General features: G+C 51.5%; 1 protein-coding gene across 1 annotated transcript; it reads left to right on the top strand.

Moving 5' to 3' along the window:
• Positions 1-4,911: 4,911 nt before the first annotated feature.
• GALNT6 (polypeptide N-acetylgalactosaminyltransferase 6) lies at positions 4,912-22,142 on the top strand (the record flags this gene model as incomplete). The annotated part of the gene is made up of 10 exons (XM_084254978.1): positions 4,912-5,402; positions 6,910-7,082; positions 13,013-13,162; positions 13,680-13,914; positions 16,870-16,987; positions 18,348-18,548; positions 19,108-19,239; positions 19,829-19,930; positions 20,925-21,077; positions 22,029-22,142. 10 exons carry the CDS (start codon positions 4,912-4,914, stop codon positions 22,140-22,142), a joined length of 1,869 nt encoding a protein of 622 aa, XP_084111104.1.
• Positions 22,143-23,267: the final 1,125 nt, after the last annotated feature.

Genomic DNA, 23,267 nt, shown 5'->3' with positions numbered 1-23,267 from the left:
GTCATTTACATTTCTTTTACCTTTATTGAGTTATATGAATTTTGAATAATAAATTTTCTACTGTTCATTTGTATCAGGAACTGTTCGTCATTGTCAATGGACTGGTACAAACATTAAAAAAATATTGTCCAAATTTATAAAATTAAGGTAAAAGAAATGTAAAGACAACTTAAAAATGATATTCTTTGTAAGTGTGCAGCATTTTATACTTCTGAATTTATTAATGCTTAAAACCACACTAAGACTTTAGGTGCACTCTGTTATATAATGTATCCTGTGTGTATTATCTGTCTACCTATCTGTCTAGCTACCCACACTCTGAAATGAAATTTTAACAAAAACAATATTTACTCTTATTTCATACAGTACACTTTCTGGTATTTTTCTTTTTTATTCTATTCTGCTCTTCTAAAGATTTTTTTTCATGTTGATTTGCAACATGAAACAGATTAACTGCAGGCAGTTCAAATTATTTCACAGTCATTGCAGTCGATAGTTTGATAGACACAGGGTTATCAGTGGGAGAAGGTAAATTATTGCTCTGGCTGGTGGGGCCAGGGAAGTCGGTCCTATTTGTTCAGTCAAGGAAGGCTTCCCAGGAGAAGTGGCTTTTCTGGCATCATCTCACTCCTGAACCAAGGAGTGTTGTGGTCCCAAGAGTGATGGAAGAGGAAAGGTTGTGAACAAATGCTCAGCACAGCAAAGGGAATGAGTGTGTGAAGGCTGTGGGTACACTGCCCAGTGGACTCAGAGGCCAGGCCGTGGGAGCCCGAAGCGAGGAAGTCCTTGTCTTCCTTTCTCTTGGTTTACCTACTGGTTATAAGGAAGTACATACAGGGACAGGGCGTTACCGAGGACCCTGGAGCCAGGACTCTGGGAGGCCCTCCCTGTACTTGACAAAGTGTTACAGTAGGCGCTTTTCCTTCACCAGGGATGGTGAAGGACCTTGCTAACCACACTTCTGGGAATTGTTTCCTATGCAGAGAGCAGGGATCCTTAATCCCAAAGCATCTGGCTTCCATCCCAGTAGGTATCTCTTCTAAAGGACTATTTCCAAATGCCCGTATGCTAAGCAAACAAACTAGAGACCAAGTCCCTTACTGCCAAGACTAATAACAGGTGTCTCATTTCATTTCAGGATGTGGTTAGTACCTTGAGGAAATATAGGCTCCAAAGAGAAAGTCTTAGACAGCCAGATTGGATACAGAGAGCAGATACCTAGAAAGGGCCTGTTGAACTCTGGCATTTTCTCTCTCCAAGGCAAATAAAAAGAACAAAGGTGAACCCCACTGCAAGGCACCACAGGGCAGTGCGAGGATAAGGGAATTGGAGTGACCTGAGTGATTGGTGATTCTGAGTGAATCAGTCAGGGAGGCCTTCCTGGAGAAGGTGAGTCTTCAACAATTGGCAGCAGCTAGAAAATAAGCTATTACCATGCCTTTGTTTCTCTCATTTTTTTTTTAAGATTTCATTTATTTTTGAAGAGAAGAACTGGGGTGTAGGCCAGAATTGCCGGGGGTGAGAGGATTCATCAGAGACGGAGTGGGAAGCAGAACAGGTGGATCTACTGATGCTAAGAGAGGTCTGCTACACCATATGTGGGCCAGCTCCCTGGGAGGGGATCGAACTCAGGCCATAGAGGTGATAGCACTGAGACTTAACCCCTAGGCCACCAGAGAGGCCCACCATGCCTTTGATTCTAACAGTGCTCCCTCTTTCTTGCTGGAGAGCAAAGGTAAACAAAAAGGATCAGGGAGGATGCAGGATGGTAAACACTTTCTCTTGCTGAGGGACCTTTTCTTATGCTTTGCTGGGCAGTTCTAGAAGTGATGAAGTGTCTGGCTCAAGCAGAAGCCCTTGTGCTGGCCCAGCATAGCTCACTCAACCTTGGGACAGGAAACTGCCTCCACACCTGAGGTGCATCTCTACCCATTTCCTCTGTAAAGCCTTCAAGCCCACAGGAAACTCTGCCTCTCTTAACTTGGTACTTACGGTTGTGCTATGGTTAACTTTTAGTTTTATAAATTTCTGGATAAACAATGCAGTCAGCTCCAAGTACGAGAGGGTATTCAGTGAAAAATCTCTTTTCATGCTTCTGTCCTTCCCTGGACAGGTGCTCCCTGACCCTGACGCTACTCATTCCTATTCTCCAACTCAATTTTAAAAATCCTTTTAAAAACCTCTCGGTGTCCCTCTGTGTCCCAGATGGAGTGAAGTAGCCCACCCTGTCACCCAAGGGAGTTTTCCTAGCACAATTCTCACTCCTCATCAACGCTGCTGCCATCTTGGGTCAGACCCCCGAGCCCCTCTTAGCTGGCCATCCAGCTACCAACCAGGGGTCACCTTCACCAGATCCCAAGGATCTTTCATGTATCTACCTCAGGTCAAGGGTAAACTCCTTGGCTTGGTAACTTGGTCACAGCCGCCTCTCCCAGCCCATCTGCTATTCCCCTCAGACTTCGCATCCCCACCACAGCAAACTACTTGCCACCCCCCCACTTCCGCTCCCCATACCCATCGGCCTTGTTGTCTCCACCTTGAGGTCTTTCTATGTGCTGATCCCGCTGCCTGGAATGTGCTCAGCTTGCCTGGCTAACTCCCGCTTGTTGTTTAGTGCTCAACCCAGCTTCTCCCCTATGGGACAGACAGCTGCCACCCTCCCCCACTTGCTGAGTTTCCTGCATGATCTTTCCCTCAGCACCCAAGCGTGCCCCTTTCGTGTTGTCTTTTCACCGGGTGATTTGCTTTTGAGATCTGCCTTTCCCAATTGACTATGTGCTCCTTGTCGGCTGAGCTTGTGCATCTCTGTATTTCCCATCTGAGAGTCCCTGACATTTAGAAAGCATTTCATCTATACTGGCAGAAGGAACAAACCTACTCTCCTAATATAAAATAGACACTCAAAGAGATTTCGTTCTCTTTTATTTCTGCTGCTGCCATGAATCTGATGTTATAAAAGAAGACCACCTGTCTCCCTCAGCCCAGGGAGAAACCACCTTCCCCTTGAGACCACAGTGGCTAAGCCTTCCTCAGTCCTGGAGACACTGGACACCAGGCTTCTCCCCAGGCAGGAGCTTGTTTTTAAAAAACAGCATTAAATAGTTCAACTGGAGTTACATGTAAGCAAGTCATGCCACAGGGTGATGAGAATGACTTTGGCCAACATGTTGAGGGTAACTGCTGGGAAGCTGAGCAAGGATTTATTATAATAACAGAAATAATTGATACTATTTATTGAGGACTTAGTATGTGCCAGGCACTCTGCAGAGTACTTTACACACATTATCTCTGATTTAGTCCATGCCACAACCCTGTGAGTTAACTATTAGTTACCCCCACTTTGTAGATGAGAAAACTGAGGCTTAGAGGGATTAATCTGGCCAAGGAATACTATGCTTGCTGATGATAAACACTTAACACTTTTTGAGAATGTACTGTGGGCAGAAACTGCTAAGCTTTATCCACTAATTATTTTATCAAACTTAATCCCTGTAAGAACCCGCAGGATTAGGTGCTATTATTATTACAAAGGGTAGAACTGGGATTCGTGTCCAGGCCTGTCACTCCCAAAGGCTAATGTCTAACCAGTGAGACTTCCTCTTTCCGAGCGGTCCCGGGAAGTTTTGCAGACAGTCATCCTCTGAGCTGTGGAACCATATGTCTGGGGGCAGAATCACCTTCCTGCCTGGAAGGTGCATTGAAGGTTACATTTTTTTTTTTTAAAGATTTATTTATTTATTTATACAAGCACTGGGTACAGTCAGAAATGGGGAGGGTGAGAGAATTCACCAGAGCCAGAGCGGGGAGCAGAGCAGGCAGAAGGACCGAAGTCCACTGCTGAGGGGAGCAGCGGGCGGCAGGAGAGGTCTGCGCGCCATGTGGGACCCTCCTCCGGTGGCCGGGGAGCAGCCGGGGATCGAACCAGCGCTGCAGAGGCTGCGGGCAGCTTCGCAACCCAGCGCTCAACTGCTGCGCCACCAGGGAGGCCCGAAGGTTACATTTTTTTAAAAAAATATTTTAAATTCAATGAGTAGACAAAAGAATGTTTATAAATCACATATAGCATGGCCAACGGCTACCATCCCCTGTGAAAAAAAACACTTTCCTTTGAAGTTCCCAAGTGTCACCATCCACACTTCTCTCTCCCTCTTCAGAATCGTTAGCTTCATCAATTCTCTGGTTTTCTTCATAGTTTTACCATTTATTCATTTTTGTGTTCATACACAAACATGTAAATAGAAGTTTTACATGCTTTTACATGCTTTTAAATTTTCCATGAACTGGGTATCTTTCTGCTTTTCCACTCCGCTTCTGTATTGTTGCACATGGAGGAGGTTTCCCCTTTGGCACTGCCGTAGGGCACTCGCAGCAGCGAGTCACTCGCCCTCCCTTCATTGTACTCCTGATGGACATGGGAATTGTTTCTAAGTTTTTCTGCTTGACTAGTGCTTCTAGAAACCTTCTGGTTCATGCTTCTTGGCTCACACCAGAATTTATCTGGAACATAAAACTAAGGGTGTAATAGTGGGGTCATAGGCCTTGTATATTTTAAATTTTACTTGATAATGCCAAAGTGATTATGTTAATTAAATCTATTCGTGTAGCACCTCTGTGTTCCAGTTCTTCTAGATCCATGAATGTCAGAATCTTAGGGTCCAGTCTCCTCACTATGGCTGGAGGAAATGCAGACACAACGAAGTGAGTCACTGGACTGGGGGGCGTGGCCCCTCAGACGGAGCCTGAACCCCAACTCCCACCCCTTCACCAGCCCTGCCATGGCTCATTTCTCTTCCCCCTCCTCCCTTCCCAGGCAGAGGCCCCACGGTGTGATCACTACAGTGTGTCCGGCCGTTTCCCAGTTGGGCCCAGCACGTGGAGCTGCCCCTGGCTGGTGGTCCCCAGATCCACAGGATGAGACTCCTCGGCAGACGCCACATGCGCCTGCGCCTGGCTGTTGTGGGCAGCACCTTTGTGCTCTTCCTGTTCATCATGCAGAGGGATGTGAGCAGCAGAGAACAGGACACAGAGAAACCCTGGCTGAAATCCTTGGTGAACCAGAAGGATCACATGCTGGACCTCATGTTGGGGGCTATGAACAACCTAAAAGATTCGATGCCCAAGCTCCAGATCAGGGCTCCAGAGCCCCAAGAGACACAGGTCTCCAAAAACCAGTCCTGCCTCCCTGGGTTCTACACTCTGGCTGAGCTGAAGCCCTTCTGGGAACGGCCGCCGCAGGACCCCAGCAGCCCTGGGGCAGATGGGAAAGCATTTCAGAAGAGTGAGTGGACCCCCTTGGAGACCCAAGAAAAGGAAAGGGGCTATAAGAAGCACTGCTTCAATGCCTTCGCCAGCGACCGCATCTCCCTGCAGAGAGCCCTGGGGCCAGACACCCGGCCGCCTGAGTAAGTAGCCCCGGAGTCCCCAGGCCAGGCCAGCGTTCAGTGCAAGGTGTGTGTGACTGCAAAGCCGTGACCACTGGCCACGCACCAGGTGAAGTGCTGAAGGAGAGTTTAGAATATGGGCAAGAATTCCCTCAGAGCTCTCATTTTTTTCCTGACCTACTGCCCTTATCCCAAGGGTTGCGGTTCAAGAGAATTATGGTCAGGCCACAGGTCCAGGGAGACCTGTGAGAGTGAAATGCGATTATAAAGATCTCAGGACCCAGCAGGAGGCTCTGGGCTCAGGACCTGAGGCCAGGACCTGGAACACAGGTGACCGGGAGGGGCTGAGTCCAGGCTGCAGATTCAGTGGACTTGCCCCCTGCTGAGGCCTGAGCCCAGAGACCCTGGACCCTGAAGCCAAGCTGTTGAGGAAGGGGTGTTTCCCCAACAGTGGCCCAGGTGGTCGGGGCTGTCTCCACTCTTCCTGGGTGAAGGCCTACAGGGCCTTGAATTCATTCCAGCCTTTATTGGAACAGTTCATCTTCTCAATCTTGCACTTAGTCCTTTGCCCTGACGCCACCTCATTATAATGCTGCCATGGCCGGGTTCATCACACTCTCCTCACTTTAAAGACTTTGTCTTCCTCATTGTGACGTTGTCTTTTTCCACTTAGTAATGTTACCCTTTGGGGCAGCATTACTGCCCCACCCCCCCATTCATGATTCTTGAGGATTATGAACCTGGGATTCCTCAGACTTGAATCAGGCACCAAAGTCCCAGGATGCAGAGACACCTGGAGCCTCAGGAGTGCCTGAGAAGGAAAGACACTGGGTGTGAGGACAGACAGGGCAGGAAGTTTGAGAGTTTCCTGGGGAGTGTCTGTGACCTGAAGAAGGGGTTAAGGAAAGGTGTTGGGCCACATGAGTCCACGATCTACACGTTCCCACCTGAGTCCAGTATGAGATCCAGGATCTACACATTCCCACCTCCACCGAGATGGCGTGTCAGGAGGGGCAGCGTGGCCAAGTGCACAGTGGTTAGAGTAGATGAGGATCAAGGAAAGGTCACAGGAAATGGACCGATGGTAGCATCAGACCACAGGGAATGAATGAGAAATGGATTTGAGAGGAACTGTAAGTTGTAAATCGAAGAACCTTTTCCTCTCAGCAGGTAAGGAAACCGTAGTCACTTTGCCTCCTCTAGCTGACCCCTCTGGGATCTCTATATGGGATTCACTTTATTCAGGACACATGAGAGACTCAGTCCTGGGAACCCCCAGACCTAATGAGGGAATGGAGGGGAGCATGGAGGGAGCCCTCAGCCTCACAGCTGAGCCCAGACTTTGAGTGGGTTGCTGGGACCTCGGCACAGGCCAACACAGGCTAAGCCAGGAACAGGCTCACAGCTCCACCTCCCAACTTGTGCTCTGAGGGTTGGAAGATGCTGATGGAAGCCTGTGGACAAGCCCTCCATACCCCTGGGCCTCCCAGGGACCTGGGAAGCTGGAGCTACACTTTCATCCTTCCAGATGTGTCGACCAGAAGTTCCGGCGCTGCCCCCCACTTCCTGCCACCAGCGTTGTCATTGTGTTCCACAACGAGGCCTGGTCCACGCTGCTGCGAACGGTGTACAGTGTCCTACACACCACCCCTGCCATCCTGCTGAAGGAGATCATACTGGTGGATGATGCCAGCACAGAGGGTGAGGCTGCAGGGGCCTCCGGGAGGGGGCTGGGGTCTCCCCAATTCCGGGAAGCGAGGAAAGTTCTCTCGAGGGCTGGCACCATCCTAGGGCCTGTTGCTTGGAGTCATAGCTCATCAAAAAGGCCAGGGGAGGAAGGAGGCAGGTGAATGAGGAAGGTGGGGAAGGGACAGGTGGACCGCAACCCTAGCCACGCCCAAAGCAGATCAGAAAAGCTGGGACAGGTGGTGGCAAAGCGCGGCCTTCCTCTCAGTTTCTCCCCTGCTAGCCCAGTCTGGAGGATTCTACTCAGAGCCCCCTTTTGCTGTTGTTGTCAAGAAGCAAGCAAGGTTGCCTCCTAAACTTCTGCCTTCAAAGCAGTTCCACAAACATCTAATGAGTGCCTTGTGCCTGGCACTGACCCAGCTATAGGGCACTGACCTCCCTTGACAAATGACAAGTGAGATGGAGCTTGCCCTGAGCAGGCTCACAGCGCTCGTCAGTCAGCTGGCCACCTACAGAGCCAGCCACAGCGGCGTGGATGCAACATGGCCCTAAATAAAGGACGGGCAGGGATGTGGCCTGGAGAGTTGGCACTCAGGTGTTCAGAAACTGGCTGATTCTTCCCTTGCTCTGTGATCATGGGCAAGACTCGTAGCTTCTCTGAACCTCACTTTCCTCTACTAAAATTGGAGACAATAGTCCCCATCACATGGTGGGCAGGAGACAGATGATTCACATACCACTGACAACCTAGCAGCGTGAGAATTCCATAAACATTAGAGTCATGTTTCCCTTGTGCCGGAACAGGGCTGTGGAGCCAGCAGGGGTGATTGCTGCGCTGCTGGGCTGGAGCAGGCCACAGGGCTGGGGTGGATGATGGGTGTCTAGGGAGAGTGCAGGGGTGTTGAGTTTCTGGAGGAGGGATGGTAGAAGCAGACTCCTAGAGACAGAGGTGTGTTTGGGAAAATTTATGAGTTTTGATGTGGTTGAAGCTTCAGTTTGTAGTAGGAAATGACACTAAAAAAGATGATGAATTGAAATCTATGCCATGGTAAAAGTACTTACTTCAAAAAAAAAAAAAAAAGAGGAGTTACTGAAGGTGTTTAAACTGAAGAGTGACCTTGTCTCAGAGGGATGGCAGCTTTGGCGGGGGGTGGGGTGGGACAGGTAACTGTCAGGCAGAGAGACAGAGGACCCCAAATCAGAAAGGAAGTTCTTAACATCACCTGAAAATGGGGTGATGCCACAATCAGGAAAGGGACTATGGACCCTGCACCATTAGCCCTGGCGCCTCTGGGAGCAGAGGCCAGGTCTGGAGCTCATGCAGCTGGGCTCCGGTGCCACTCTCGCCAGTGTGGACCCCAGGGCACTCCAGTAGAGGTCCTGCCCCTCCTCACCTTCCCCAGCCGCCCTCTTGCTCCCTGGGTTGGAGGTGGTGCTCAAAACCAGCAGAGGCTGGAAAGCCAGTGGAAGGCAGTAGAAGGAGGCCCTGGTGAGCAGTGTTGACTCCATTTCTTCAGGGAGCTCACATCTTCCCAGGGAGGACAGAAACCCTGCACACTGAAAAAACAAAGGCAAGTAAGTGTCAGGGTCTGGTGACATGACCGGAAAAGGTCTGGTGGGCAAGGAACAGAGATTAGGCTTCTAGAAGGGAGGAGCAAGAATTTGGCAGAGGTGGATGGGGCTTGGGAGTGGCCTCCGGGGAGCCTTAGTAGGGAGGAATAGGTGTGTGGAGTCCAGCAAGTGTCTCACCTGCCCTTCCTTTCAAATGGGCTCTCTTATAATCCTCCCCCCCCCCCGCAACTTTCTGCTGTCTACTCTTCTGAAGCATCTTCCCTTGAATCATATGTGGTAGAAATTTTTTTATATTTATTTTTTTTATAGAGTCATGTTTTTATTTATTTATTTGTTTGTTTGTTTGTTTGTTTGTTTTGTTTATACATGCACTGGGTACAGTCAGAAGCGCGGGAGGGTGAGAGAATTCACCAGAGCCAGAGCGGGGAGCAGAGCAGGCAGAAGGACCGAAGTCCACTGCTGAGGGGAGCAGCGGGCGGCAGGAGAGGTCTGCGCGCCATGTGGGACCCTCCTCCGGTGGCCGGGGAGCAGCCGGGGATCAAACCGGCACCGCAGAGGCCGTGAGCAGCTTCGCAACCCAGCGCTCAACCACTGCGCCACCGGGAGGCCCTGTGGTACAAATTTTAAACTGTTCTAACTCGTCACTTTGTGCGTCCATAATGTGCAAGGTCCTTGTTGGACAACTCTGACCAAGTGATGTAGTGCTGGCTGGCATGGCAGCATCTAAAGGGCAGAGTGGACTGTGCCTAGGAGGGTGGGCTTTGCAGTAGCCCCTTCAAAAGGTCGACCCCTAACAACAGACACCTGCTCCCATTCTCTCTCGTTGTCTTGCTTATTTCCTGGGACAACTCCAGCATCTCAGAATCTTATTTTTCTGGGTTCTAGCCTCCTTTGAAAATCTGCTAAAGCTCTTCCTCTTCCTATAATTGTGCACAATTTCCACACCAATGTGCACATACATTTTTGCATGTAATGCCAGGGATACTGTGAGCCCTGAAATAAACAAATCCTACCTTGAGGGCTTTTGGAGTCCAGCGATATTTTCAACAATGTCCAGTTCATTGGAGAAAGGGGAAAAATATACCTCAGATCCATGATCAGAAATCTCTGCAGTCCGCAGCAGGATAAAATTTCCCACATGTTTGACTGTTTGATCAGATTAACTGGTTCTTATTTCACACACACACAAACCAGAGCTGTGTCTCTGCTGAGATACAGTGTCCTTTCTCTGAGCCTTATCAGATGCCTGCAGCTGCTCTATGACCTTGGGTGTGTGGGCTTTTGACACTGGGGGATATCAAGAAGTGGCCCGGTGTCAGGCTGGAGAGGTTTTTCACCCCTCCCCCCCCCCACACCCAGAGTCTGACCCTGGACACAGACTCCTAGAAGTGGAACCATATAGTATTGTCCTTCTGTAGCTGTCTTATTTCGCTAAGCATCATGCTTCACCCATGTCAGGATTTCCTCCTTGTTAAGGATAACTGCTTCACTGCATGTATCTGTGTCTGTTCACCCACCCACCTGCCCGTGGACATGGTTTTGCCATGTTGGCTCCTGTGAGCAGCGCTGCGGTCAACAGGGGTGTGTGCGTGTTTTGTTTGAGTCTCTTCTTTCCCTTCCTTGGGGTCTATGCCCAGAATTGGAATTACTGGATCACATGGTAACTCTTTTTAATTTTTGTGGAACTACTATACCGTTAGATTTGTTTTGAAGTGCAGTTTTAGAACCACTGGAGTTACATGTTCTGATTTCGAGGTTTTTTGTTTTTTTTTAAGGTGCTAATATTTTTTTTAAGATTCATTTATTTATGCATACAAGAGCTGGGGTACAGGCCAGAGATGTGGGGGCGGGGTGTGAGAGGACTCACCAGAGACAGAGTGGGGAACAGAACAGGCAGACTGATGAAATACACTGCTGAGGGGAGCAGCGGGTGAGACAGGAGAGGTCTGCTGCGCCATGTGGGTTGCTCCCTGGCCAGCCGGGGATAGAACTCGTGCTGCAGAGGCTGTGGATTGCTTCATAGTGCAGTGCTTAACCCCTTGCGCCACCAGGGAGGCCCCTGATTTCAAGTTTTAAGAGCGAATTCTGCGGCTTGCTGAGGCTGCATGTGAAGAGCAGATTAGGAAGCGTGATGCAGACAGAGCCGGAGACCTGTTGGGAAATCTCTGCTGGAGTGACGGGTCAGAGAACTGGTGGGGCTTTCTGATGGAGTGCTAGTGCGAGGTGATGAAAGGGGAGACCCCAGCTCACTCCTATATTAGAGCAACTGGCAGGACTTTGGGGAGACCAGGGACCAGGTTTGGGGGGGCATCTGGAGTTCATTTGGGGCATGTTAGATCTGTGGTCCTATTAGACATCCAAGTCAAGATGACAAGGCCAGGAAAACTGCCCCGGGAGGTTTAGATGGCATTTCAAACCGTGGGACTGAGCGAGGTGTGAGTGTTGCGGGCCACAGGAGTCTCCAGGTGTGAGGAAAGAAGCTGGGTTTGGGCAGTGGAGTGTTGACCCCAAATTAGGAGGCTGCTTTGGAGAAAGTAAGAGAGCATGGATGTGCTTGTCTGTGTCCCCACACTCCTCTCCGGGGTGTATGTGACCAGTGAGGACTGTCATGAAGAGCATTACTTAAGGGCCCTTCTTATTTAAGGGCACTCCCCAGAAGGGCCTGAGGTTGATGCTCAGAATCGCTGGGTCCAACCACCTGAGACAGGAAGGAAGTCAGGGAGGGCTCTGAACAGCTCAGGCCCCGCTGGGCTTCACGGCTCAGCGCTTCACAGTCTCTTACCACAAAAGCCACTTCCTATGATACTTTGTCCAAGGGTTGTCTCCACCACCACAAACTTCCCGTGAGTCTCAGAGGAACGTCAGCCCCAGAGAAGATAAGGCTCCTGGTTGGGATCCCTCCTCCTTTCTGCTAGAGCCAGTGCTTGGGGTGGTGTTTGGAGCAGGAGTCTGGTAGCTCCTTGAAGGCAGGATCCAGGCCAGGCCCCTCCCTACCCAGGATGGTGCTTGCCACCTGGGCACACACTGTGTTTGCTAAGGAGTGCTAGGCCAAAGCTGCCACAGAAGCCTGTTTTGGACTCATGAGTATTGGGAACAGCACTCCCTGTTTCAGTGTTTTAACCTTTGTAGAGAAGATTAAATAAGAAAGTCAACATGAAAGCACCTAGTTCAGTGGCTGGCACACAGTAGGCACTCAAGTACTGGAGCAAGGGTTGGGGGGAGGGGTGTGAGTGTGTGTGTATATGAATGAGAGTGAGAGACCAGAGAGACCATTGACTTGCTTCCAGCCCTTCTGTTTGTGTAACTCTGTGTTCAAAGCAAGACGGAAACACAGGGCTGATCCCTCCGCCCAAGAGGAGAAGGATACGCTCCTCCGTCTCCCTGTCCTCCACCTCCATGTCCAAAACTACAGGCTACTCCATTCTGCAGATCAGTTTAGTGGCACAGATACACCAAAATGGCAGTTAATAAAACATGACTGGATTTGGAATATGTTTCAAGGTGGATGGCCTCAGAATAGAGATCTTTCTGAATGCTCTGAGGATTTCAGACTGAGTAACAGCTTATGAAGTAAGCCCCCTCTCAGAAGGAGCTAGAGGGTCTCAGCAGAGACCCCTCTCTTCAAAGAACGCTCCCCATGCCCCTCAAATTCAGGACGGCTGCCCCTGCTGTGGGATCCCTCCGCCCTGCACCACCAGGCCCTGATCACCTGCCCTGCAATTGCTGCTCCCTGGCAGACGCTTGGTACATGTTTTTAAATTTAATTAAAAAGCTGCTCAACAACTTTTCGTCTTCATAAAGAATTCCATATGCAGAGGAGGTAATAAAGGGGATTAGACTAAGACTTCTTTCTGCTGATCCAACAAGCAAGATAGCAACATTGTGTGCGCTCCGCCCAGTAGACCAGTCTGCAGAGCCAGGAGACAGGGAGTCAGATGCTGAGAAATTGCTGCCGCAGCCACCAGAAGCACAAGGAGAGAAGGCTGGAGTCCAAGGCTGGAGGATGGTGGCTGAGAGGTGCAGAGAACAGGAGAGGCATGAGAGCCTTTGGCAGAAGTGTGCGCTTATCTGAGGCCAAAATAAAAGCTAACTCCTGTGTCAGACAATAGAGAAGGTGCTTGGGTAAACAGGCCCAGGGTGGGCACTGCAGAGCCAGGGGCCTGGCAAAGGACAGCAGGGAGTGCGTGACCACACAGATGACTTCCTCCCTCCCCCTCCCCCACCTCTGGCTTCTATGGAAATGGTTAGTGCAGGAGGCGAAAGAGGTTTAAAACTCTGAGCTGTTGGAGGCCCGAGAACACTGGGACTGGCTGCCTGGGAGCTAGATCTGCCACACAGTGGTAAGCTGGCAATGACCATGCTGTGCCTTCCAGAGTACTTGAAGGAGCACCTGGAGCAGTACGTGAAGCAGCTGCAGGTGGTGAGGGTGGTGCGGCAGCAGGAGCGGAAGGGGTTGATCACTGCCCGGCTCCTGGGGGCCAGCGTGGCCCAGGCGGAGGTGCTCACCTTCCTGGATGCCCACTGTGAGTAAAAAGTGCCTGCCTGGCACCAGGAGGCCTGGGGTGGTCTGGTTCCCCTCCCTGGCAGAATGAAGAGCTGTCCCACAGCATCACGAAGTCCCCTTCCTGAGCTGCTGATCCGGGGTGGGGGGGTGGGTGGCAAGACTTCCTCCAGTTCCTTGTATCCTTTTCCACTCCAGCCACAGGCATGTCTTATCAGGAGGCCCACTCAGCCCTCTGACAACTGGTGGCCCCACAATTGCTGGGCATGCTTTCCTGTGCAAAAGCTAAAGCAGAAGCTCACTTGGGTTGACCGAGTGACACCGCTGGTCCCCCCTCCAAAGCTGCCTGCCCCTTTGGGGAAGGGGAGCAGGAGGGTCTCAAGAGCTCACGCTGTTCTCCCTTCGGCTGTGGAGCTTGCCTGTGTCTGCCTATAACCAGGGAGTGGGCAGAGGGTCCTCTTGTCCTCCTGGGTCTCCCCCTGGCACGGGCTCATCTGTGGCCAGGACCCTGACCCGTGCCTCCCCTTCGGGACCTGCAGGCGAGTGCTTCCACGGCTGGCTGGAACCCCTCCTGGCTCGGATCGCCGAGGATGAGACCGCGGTGGTGAGTCCGGACATCGTCACCATCAACCTTAACACGTTTGAGTTCTCCAAGCCTGTCCCGGGAGGCAGAGTTCATAGCCGTGGAAACTTTGACTGGAGCCTGACCTTCGGCTGGGAGACGCTACCGCAGCATGAGAAGCAGAGGCGCAAGGATGAGACCTACCCCATCAAGTAAGGAGCATACCTAGTGAGACCCCGACCTGGCCCCCATGAGCCCAGGCTGCCCCGGGGGCCTGGTCAGGTCAAGTCAACATGCATTAGGCGCTCTGTCAAGCACTTGCCATATTTTCTTTAATCCTCATGTCTTGTGAGGTAGGTGCAAGGATTAGCCTGATTGACAGGTGAGAACACCGAGACTCGCGGTGATAAACCACACTGGCCTCTGATGATGCAGCCAGAAATGGCAGAGAAGGTTGCCCACCCGGCCTGTCTGTTCCAGGCCTGTCCTCCCACCATCACCGCTTGCTCTTCTTCAGCACTAACTGCCCAGCGCTGGACAAAGGGAGATCCCTTACGTGCTTGATCTCATTATTTACTCCTCCCTCTCCTCAGAAGGACATGACTGATGCTTTCTTGCAGAGACACTGAGAGATGGCGGTAGAGGCCATGGTTGAAGAGCCATCATAATAAGAAGGGGTGGTGCATGCTCCCAGGCCACTGTCTTTGAAAAGACAAAACCTATTAAACGAAGACAGGTCCCTATGGTTTGCAGTTTGTTGCAGTTGCCCTGACCTTTTCCAGTAAAGGCCCAGAGAGTAAATATTTTAGGTTTGGCCAACTGCATAGTCCATTGCCTATTATTCCTTGCTTTTTTTTTTTTTTTTTTAAAGAACCCTTTAAAATGTAAGAATCATTCTTTGCATCAGAGCCATACAGAGCCTGGCCAGATCTGGGCCATAGGCCCTAGCTTGCCAACCCTGAGCTATGGGATGGGCACTTAAAAGCTGACTCTGTTTAATGCCCAGCTGGCTCTGCCATCCCCTCATGAGTCCAGCCTGACCTTTCCTTTCCAGATTGCCTATTGGAGCTGTTAGGGACCACAAATTTATTTTAACCTCTGTCTCAGTAGAACCACATTAGGGAGAGACTTTGGGGGCATCCTAGGGCTTGGGATTATCTATACTGGCAAGGACACTTGCAGATCAACTGAATACCCATCAGGGATGGCGGGAAGCAGAAGATGGGGTACACTGAGCAGAGGGAAGAGAGAAGGTTTGAATGGAGGAAAGAGTTGAGTGACTCGCCCTCCGCATGCCGAAATCCTAAGAAACGCCCAGGAGTCTGAGTAGAGAAGGCTTGAGGGGTGCCACAGAAGGAACCCCATGGAGCCTGAACAGCCAGCTGCTCTTCCTTCTCCATCAGGAGTAAAAGAAACAACAGAAGGGGGGCAGGGAAACAAGAGAAGGCAGAAGAAAGAAAAGAAGTTGGCTCTCCCTGTTGACGCTCTGCTACAGGAGTTTCATAGATGTCCTTTGTTTGGTAGGTGCAGTGATAAAGCCCCCCTCCCGCAAGTGGGGGCCCAAGTACACAGTGGCACAGTCAGGGACGAGCTCCTGGTCCCCGCCCATCACTGACATCCGTATCCAAGGTCCACGCACTGGGAGACTAAGTGCCAGTGTCTGAGGAGTGAATTTGCTCCCTGGTCCAAATGCCCTCGTGACGTGCTCGGCTTGCTGGAGGCACATCACACCAGCAGCCGCAGCTAGCGCCCTTTGTTCTCACTTGCAGGCAGCTAAGAGGGAAGGTAAAGGGCCCAGGGGAGCCTAGAAGTAAGCCAGGAAATACCGGCAGCTTCCAGAGGTTGGCTGTTGGTCCTGGGACTGCAGTGAGGGCCGCCTAGAGGTTTTATCATCTGTGACTTCTCCCCTGGGGAGAGCTCATAAAACCGAGAGGCAGGCCCAGGTCCAGGAGACCCTCTACAAGAAGCAGGTTAGCTCCAGAGTGCTCAGTGAGAGTCCCTGGACGGTCTTTCTTCCTGGCCTCACTTGAGCTGGCTTAGAACCCCCGCAAGAGGCCAGAACAACAGCGTACGGGTTTCCTGACTGAAAGTCCTTCCAGAAAAGGGCTATAGGAGCCAACCTCAAGAGAAGCCTCCTGGTAACACCAAGGTCGGACTCCTGTGTGGCCCAGAGACAGAGGCACCCAGTGTGTGCAAAGCACTGTCCAGTTCTGGGCTGCAGAGCTCTCGCTCCTTTCTGCATGGTTGTGCCACGTGGTGCTGCCACTGAGACAGCAGAGCCCGTGGTGCTGGCCTGGCGCAGAGGCCAAGAGCTAAGAACATGTACATGCCCGGCCCTTGTCTCCCCAGCGCCCACGCTGCCTTCAGCCCTTAGCTATGACCCTCTTAGCAGCAAGGTGGTATCTAAATTCTAGGAATGAGATGTCTTTGTCACTTTATTGTGACCTGGCCCCTGCCTCTCTGCCCTAGTCTGAAAACCAGGACCTCTTTGTCATCTCCCTTCAATCAAAGCTGAGCTTGATTTTACCTTTCATCCTATTCTGATTCCAGAAACACCTCCTCAGTTTCCTCTGTTCAGGGTAACTGACAGCGTTTCCCCAAAGCTGCAGTTTCTCATATAGGATTGAGCACCCGGGCCAGGTTCCACTAAAACTGGCTTTTTAGGCTCTGAAGGGCCAGAGACCCTGAAACTGAATGGGGTCAGTTGAGCTGATGATACTCGTTCAATCCTGGTTTGAGCGGCTGTGTCACATGACAGCTAACAGCCGTGCGCCTCGTGTGCTCCAGGAACTGCGGCCAGAAAGCAGGCGGTGGCTTTGCTGCCCTCTGCTACGGGGCTGAGTGCTCGGAAAATGGGATCTTTCTTGTTCTGCCTGACATATAGCACAGGCTCTGGTGGCTGATGTTGAGTTCATTCTTGGTTCGGGGAATGAATGAGCACCTTTTAGAGGAGAGCGATGATCATTCTCTCTCCCCTTGGCCTGGTCCCGAAAGGTGACGAGAGCAGAGGGGATGATAAACCTTTGCTGAATGGGTACATTAGCTGCGCAGAGGTGCGTATCCCCGGAAAGCGGAAGGAAGGAGGGAGAGGGGTAGCAGCGCTCTCCCCGCCTGGCCCTGTTCTCTTCCCCCAGAAGATGCACATGCTTCTCCCTCTGTCTCTCCAGATCCCCGACGTTTGCTGGTGGCCTCTTCTCCATCTCCAAGTCCTACTTTGAGCACATCGGTACCTATGATAATCAGATGGAGATCTGGGGAGGGGAGAACGTGGAAATGTCCTTCCGGGTGAGAGTGAAGAGGGCTTCGTGGGGGAACCACAACATCCCGGGGACCACCTGAGAGCCTGCCTCCTAGGAGTGACAGTCTCAGAGGTGTCACGCCTGGCTCTGAGCTTTAAAGGGCAGCTGTTTCCTGTCCCGACGCCAGCTTTTCTCTGCTCTCCTCCCTGTCCACAACAGTAGGGTTTTGGGCATCAGATTGGACAACTTGAAAAACATGACGGGCAGAACTTCCCAGAGGGCAGAGATAACAGGGTTGACAGGGATGGATATCTGAGGACTGGTGACAGCTTTCATGATGCCGATGAGGAAGGAGTGAGGGTAAAGAGGGCACAGGTCAATAAGCAATCACTATCCTTTTTCTGGAAAAATCTGGCTCTTCTTTCCAGGTCAGAGGGCACGTGCTCCAGTGGCCTATCCTGTGCCCAGCAAGTTCATAACTGTATGAGACGAGGGTTTCCCAAATTCTTAAAGACCCCCGAACTCAGAGGGATTCCAGCAATTAGGCAAATCAGGATTGGGTTAGGAAGGAAGCATCACCTCTCCATGAAATCTATACAAGTCCAGTGAGGAAGTAATTAGTAAGGAAGTGAGCTCATTCATGAAGTCAACTCTGACAGTTCTCGGCCCATATTAAGCACATCAACAATACCTGCTGTTACTATGACTGTGGTTATAGATTTGCGTTGCTGCTATACTAAAATAAATAACAGCACACCTCCTGCTCGAAAACCTAAACAGAGAAGACACAAGTGAGAGAAATGATTTAATCCAGCCCACTGGCAGAGAGAAGGGTCATGAACTCAGTCACTGTAACTCCCAGGGTTCTGACTCTAGGCTCATCCAGGGCCCCTGACCTCTGTTCAGTCTCTCTTTCAGAAGCTCATGTGCGAAAGGCCCAGGTGACCTCCACAGGCAGCTGGCAGTTGACTCTCCTTGCCTTTAATTGATGCACTGATGTCCTGACTGGGTCACACGTCTGTTTTGACTCAGCGGAACTTGAGTTTCCAGTAATACCTGGTGAACTGATAAAATCACATTTCCAGGTCAGAAGGCCAAACAACCAGAACTTTGGTTGCGTGAATACAAATTTGGCCAACTGTCCTTTCTCTAAATTGAGCCGGTAAGCCCCAGAATCCTGCACATTTCAGGGTCTTAAGTCAGAGTGAACCAACATGAGAAGGCTAAGAATTATATAGGCACAGCTAGAAAGAGGCCTGGTCGAAGCTTTTTTCTCCAGGGAGAGAAAGCTGCACTTCCCTGGGCCCTTCAATCTGGGGTCTGGCTCCTGGAGATAGAACGGAGCTGCTTGGGGGAGTTTGTCCCACCCAGCCCCTGAAAGCCCCATCCTTGTGCTCTCATGGCAGGTGTGGCAGTGTGGGGGCCAGCTGGAGATCATCCCCTGCTCTGTGGTGGGCCATGTGTTCCGTACCAAGAGCCCCCACACCTTCCCCAAGGGCACCGAAGTCATTACTCGCAACCAAGTTCGCCTGGCTGAGGTCTGGATGGATGACTACAAGGAGATTTTCTATCGGAGAAATCTGCAGGCAGCAAAGATGGCCAAAGAGGTAAGAGAACATGGTGCTCAGGAGGTGTTGGGTGAAGAAAAGTATAAATCCCAGGCCCTAGTCAAGGACTTCATGGGTAGAGGCCACCCATCTCCACCAGCTGCTGCAGCCCTTTGACCCTCACACCCTGTGAGCTGGAGACCACGGAGGCTAGACTTTGAAGATTAGAGCATGAGGAGAGGAGCCTTTGCCATCCCTACCCAGAGCTTCTCAGCATCTTTTAGGAGGGAGGGGGGAAGAGGGAGGAGGATTTGGGGGAAGCACTTCTTACAGGAGGATCAGCTTTGCCTTGAGAAGTTCAGAAATGGGCACTGGTAGAAAACTCACTGGGAAGTCACAGGAGGAGGAATAGGAGCCCAAGGATGGGGATCCCAAAGGCAGGGCTGGGATTGCATGAGACTGAGGCAGTAGAGAACCCCAACATGCCCTGAGCAGGAATGTGCATAAACCCCATTTTGGGAGAAATGGCCCCCAGGAAACTCCGTGCTAAATGGGCTGTCACCCAGGCAAGAAGGCCAAGGCTGCTGGAACTGACCTTGGGGGCTGACTTGATTGACAGAAATCCTTCGGTGACATTTCGGAACGACTCCAGCTGAGGGAGCAACTGCACTGCCACAACTTCTCCTGGTACCTGAACAACATCTACCCAGAGATGTTCATTCCTGACCTGAAGCCCACCTTCTCTGGAGCTGTGAGTCTTGGGAACCAACTCGCCTACCCAGATATCACCACCCCTCCCCGCCAGAGACGTTCAGGACTACTTACCCCTGAAGTGGTGATGAGCAGGAATCAGTTTTTACTCTCCACGCTCTGATCCAATAGGACTGAGAGGCCCAAAGATAGCTAAAAACCTTCTAAAGGGAAAACAGCCGTAAGCAGTGGTTCTCAAATAACAACCTGCATAAAAATCGCCTGACAGATGTTGTTAACACACATCCTGCTGATTTAGTAGGACTGGGACAGGGCCTGAAAATTTGCATTTCAAACAAGTCCCAGGGTAATATTTTGAGCCTTTACTTCTAAGGAAATTCTCATGTGCTAAAGGCTTTTCTTAGAGACCTGGCAGTCCAGGAGGTTGCCCATCCAGCCTTTGTCCAGCCTCTGGGCTCTGCACCTTACTTTGCTATTAACTCCAGGCCTCTGAGTTAATGAGGGAGAAATGAGCAGAGGAGAAAAATCAGCTTGGAGTCCAGTGTACAGATTCCCCTTGGGTCCTACATCACAAACTAAAATACCCTGACGGTGCCTTCCTGGTTCCCCCTCTGCTCCCCATTCTGCAGATCAAGAACCTGGGCATGGATCAATGCCTGGATGTGGGAGAGAACAACCATGGAGGGAAGCCACTCATCATGTACGTCTGCCACGGCCTGGGGGGCAACCAGGTATGAACCCAACACTGGGGCAGACCCGAGAGAAACCTACCTCTGGGCACCTCCTGTCTTCCCAGGCCCCGTTCTCCATTCAAACAGCCCTTGACGGGGTCGGGGTAGGGGCTGGAGAAGGCCGCAGAGCGGGAGGGAGTTACCATCCCTGTCCTCAGAAAGCTTCCAGGCTGAGAGGGATGCATAACACAGACAGACGAGGTCTGCACTCTGAAGTAGGGACATCCAGGGCATGCTGGGGGTCAGCGCTGTGCTCTGGAGAAGGAGTGGGTAGGGGGAGTGTACATAGGGAAGGCTCTCAAGCCACTGAGTGGGGTTTTAGGGCGATGGTGGGAACGTTTTGAACACTTTCTGTCGTACTCAGCTTGTATCCTCAAATGCTTCTGCTGCCTAGAAGCTACCATTCTGGTCCTCACAGGCAGCAGTGACCCCAAAACAACCACCCTCTGACATCCTGGGAATTTACTCCATGCTTATAGTGCCCCAACTCTTCCCTGAGGATGAACTGGAGTCCCTTAATCTACCTTGAATCCCCAGTGTTTGGTAGCTAAGAGGCGCCTGAGACAGCAGGGGTGGCGAGGACCATGGAACAGGCGCCATATGCAAATGAAGACCAAGTCAGTCTAAAGCTCTTCCCTGTCCCATGGCCTCGACCTTAGGCACATTGATGAATATTTTTTATCTTAATAGTAATCTAGTAGCAAAAGAAAAAGCCAACTAGCATATCAAACACATGATTTCACAGACAATGCTTAAAATGAGGTGGCTAAAGTTTAATCTTTCATTACAGAAAAAGATAGGAACTATTATCCAGGCTAGCCCAGACACGGTCAAAACCACACAGGAGGCACCGAAAGTGCTGGCATCTGGACGTGACTCCCTTGGGACTGCTCACTTTCCCCCCAGAGGCCACCTATGGTTGGCACCTCGGGGCAGAGGGCTTTGGGCAAACTCTCCACCTGCCCCTCAGTATCTCTCTTGTCTTGACCTCTAGTACTTTGAGTACACAAGCCAGAGGGAACTTCGCCACAACATCGCGAAGCAGCTGTGTCTATACGCCAGCGCCACCAGCCTGGGCCTTAGGAGCTGCCACTTCACTGGCAGGAACAGCCAAGTCTCCAAGGACGAGGAATGGGAATTGACCCAGGTGAGTCAGCTGCCCAGAAAGCTCAGAAGCAAGAACCTGAGGCTACCGCTGAGCCCCCTCTTTATTTTCTGCATCTTCTGCCTGAGAAGCCCCGGGCAGACCAGGGCAATGGTGAAAGGAGTGTGGACTCGGTCACAGACAGGGTTCTCGGGGCTCAACCAAGCAGCATTTGGGGGCAGCTGGCTGATACAAAGATGGGGCTGGGCATGGTCCATGGCAGCTCATAAATAGAAGATGAGGAGTCACAGAGAGCAGGTTCCTTGCTGCCCTCAGTGTGCCAAGCATGAAGCTGTGTACCCACAGATATTGGTTGGATTGATCTTTCATAAGCTCTTCCCAAGTGTGTCCTCGGTTCTGTAGATGAGCCGGCTGAAGCCCAGCAAGTCTATGGGCCATCGCTCGCGAGTGGCGGCCTGGGGTGCCGGCCTACATACGTCTGACTTGAAAGCATCACTGCCTCAGATAAGTGATGTGACCCTTGCAGTACTTGGCCCAATCGAGCACCCCCAAGCCACCACACCCCGCTCTGACCCAACCCCAGTCCCTGGCTTAGGGGAAGAGGGGCCTAATCTTAGGGTCACAGGGGAGAGAGGAGTCTAGATATGATCAAAGGCAGTCAGTGGGGGTGGGCAGCAGCCATGGCCCGGGATTTGAAGGCTGGCTGTCTCCAGGAAAGGGGCCCTGAAAGCATTTTCCAGTTAGCCCATCACCCTGTTTTCTTCTATAGCAGCCACTCAGACTAAAGTTGCGGGTGGGGCGGTCGGTATTCCAGTGGACACAGGTGGGCACTCAGGAGGGCGCCCGTCAGAGTGTCTGGCATTTAAGGAGAGGACTTCGGAAGTGTTCTCTTTGTGTCTTATTGAGTTCCTTGCCCCTTCCCTATCACCCCCATCTCACTGCTTTATGAGTCGTCTGAGGCTCAGGTCGACCCTTTACTGTACCATCTTTTAGGACCAGCTCTTCAGGAACACAGGATCCGGCACCTGCCTGACATCTGCGAACAAGACGCCGGCCATGGCCCCCTGCAGCCCCAGTGACTCCCAACAGCACTGGCTCTTCGTCTAGGCCCCAGGCAGCAGCAGCTGCGGAGGCCTGAAAGACTGATTTCTAAACTCAATGATTGTCAAGGCAGGACCTACCTACTCCTTGCAATCACATTAGGTCCGTTTTCTTTCCTCCACACTGATGGCAGGGTTCATCAGAACACATAATTCTTGGCCAGGAGCCTTCCTTCTGTCCTAGAAATAGAGACTTCCAAAGTAGAGATGGCGGCTGGGGAAGGGCCCAGGGCAGTGATGCTGAACTCAAGAAAACAACATCTGCAGCCACGTCCTGAATCCCCAGTGGCCTAGAGCACCCACGGAATCTAGTGGAATAGTGTATTCTGCCCGAGGGATTAGGGTCTACGAGTCTCCCTTGCTGATATTACCTGGAGATTAATTTACACTTTACCAGTTTACAGAAAGTGCCTTGACAGGAATCCTTTATCTCACTTCATCTCCACAACAGAAAGATAGAACTGAAAACCCAGTTTACAGATAAGAAAACTGAGCCAGAGAGAGATAAAGGGTTTGCTTATCATCCCACAGCTAGTGGATGGCAGGAGCCAAGACGGAGGCCCAAGTTGCACACTGAGCCGGGGCTCCTTCCGCCACACCAGCAGAACACTAGACGCCAGCCGTCGCCTTCCCACCACCCTCGGCATTCCTGGTTGGCTGGTCTCCATAAAGCCTCAACAGTGGAGCCAGGGAGCCAGGCGGGAGACCACATTTGGGACCTGGGGCTATGGGAACGTGTGCTGAGCCGGAACCCCTTTCCACTGGCACACATGTACTACAGATGCGGACAGGGTAAGCTCCGGTGACAGCAGGGTGGGAAGCACAGTGCCCAGCGGCCCCCGAAAAGCCTGAAGGTCTGTGAGCACAATTTGAAAACTGTTGCTTTAGTCCATCGCTGTCTTTCACATTATGAAAGTGAGTGAAGTAAGATCAGTGAAGTGATCTGTCCAAGTGCCCACAGCAAGGAATTGGCTGTCCCGAAACCAGGACGCAGCTCAGGCAAAGAAGAGCCTGGGATGCCGGAGGGAGCAGGGACGCGGTGGCCTCTCCTGCTGTTTGCGCAAGGCGCCCGCATGCTGCAAACCCCACATGTTTGCCAGCTCCGCTCCAAGCAAGGTGGACCCCACCACAC

The sequence above is a fragment of the Talpa europaea genome (assembly GCF_964194135.1).
Source record: "Talpa europaea genome assembly, chromosome: 15".
NCBI classification, from domain to species: Eukaryota; Metazoa; Chordata; class Mammalia; order Eulipotyphla; family Talpidae; genus Talpa; species Talpa europaea.
Note: the sequence above shows the minus strand (reverse complement) of the source record. Positions and strands in the feature narration are given on the sequence as shown.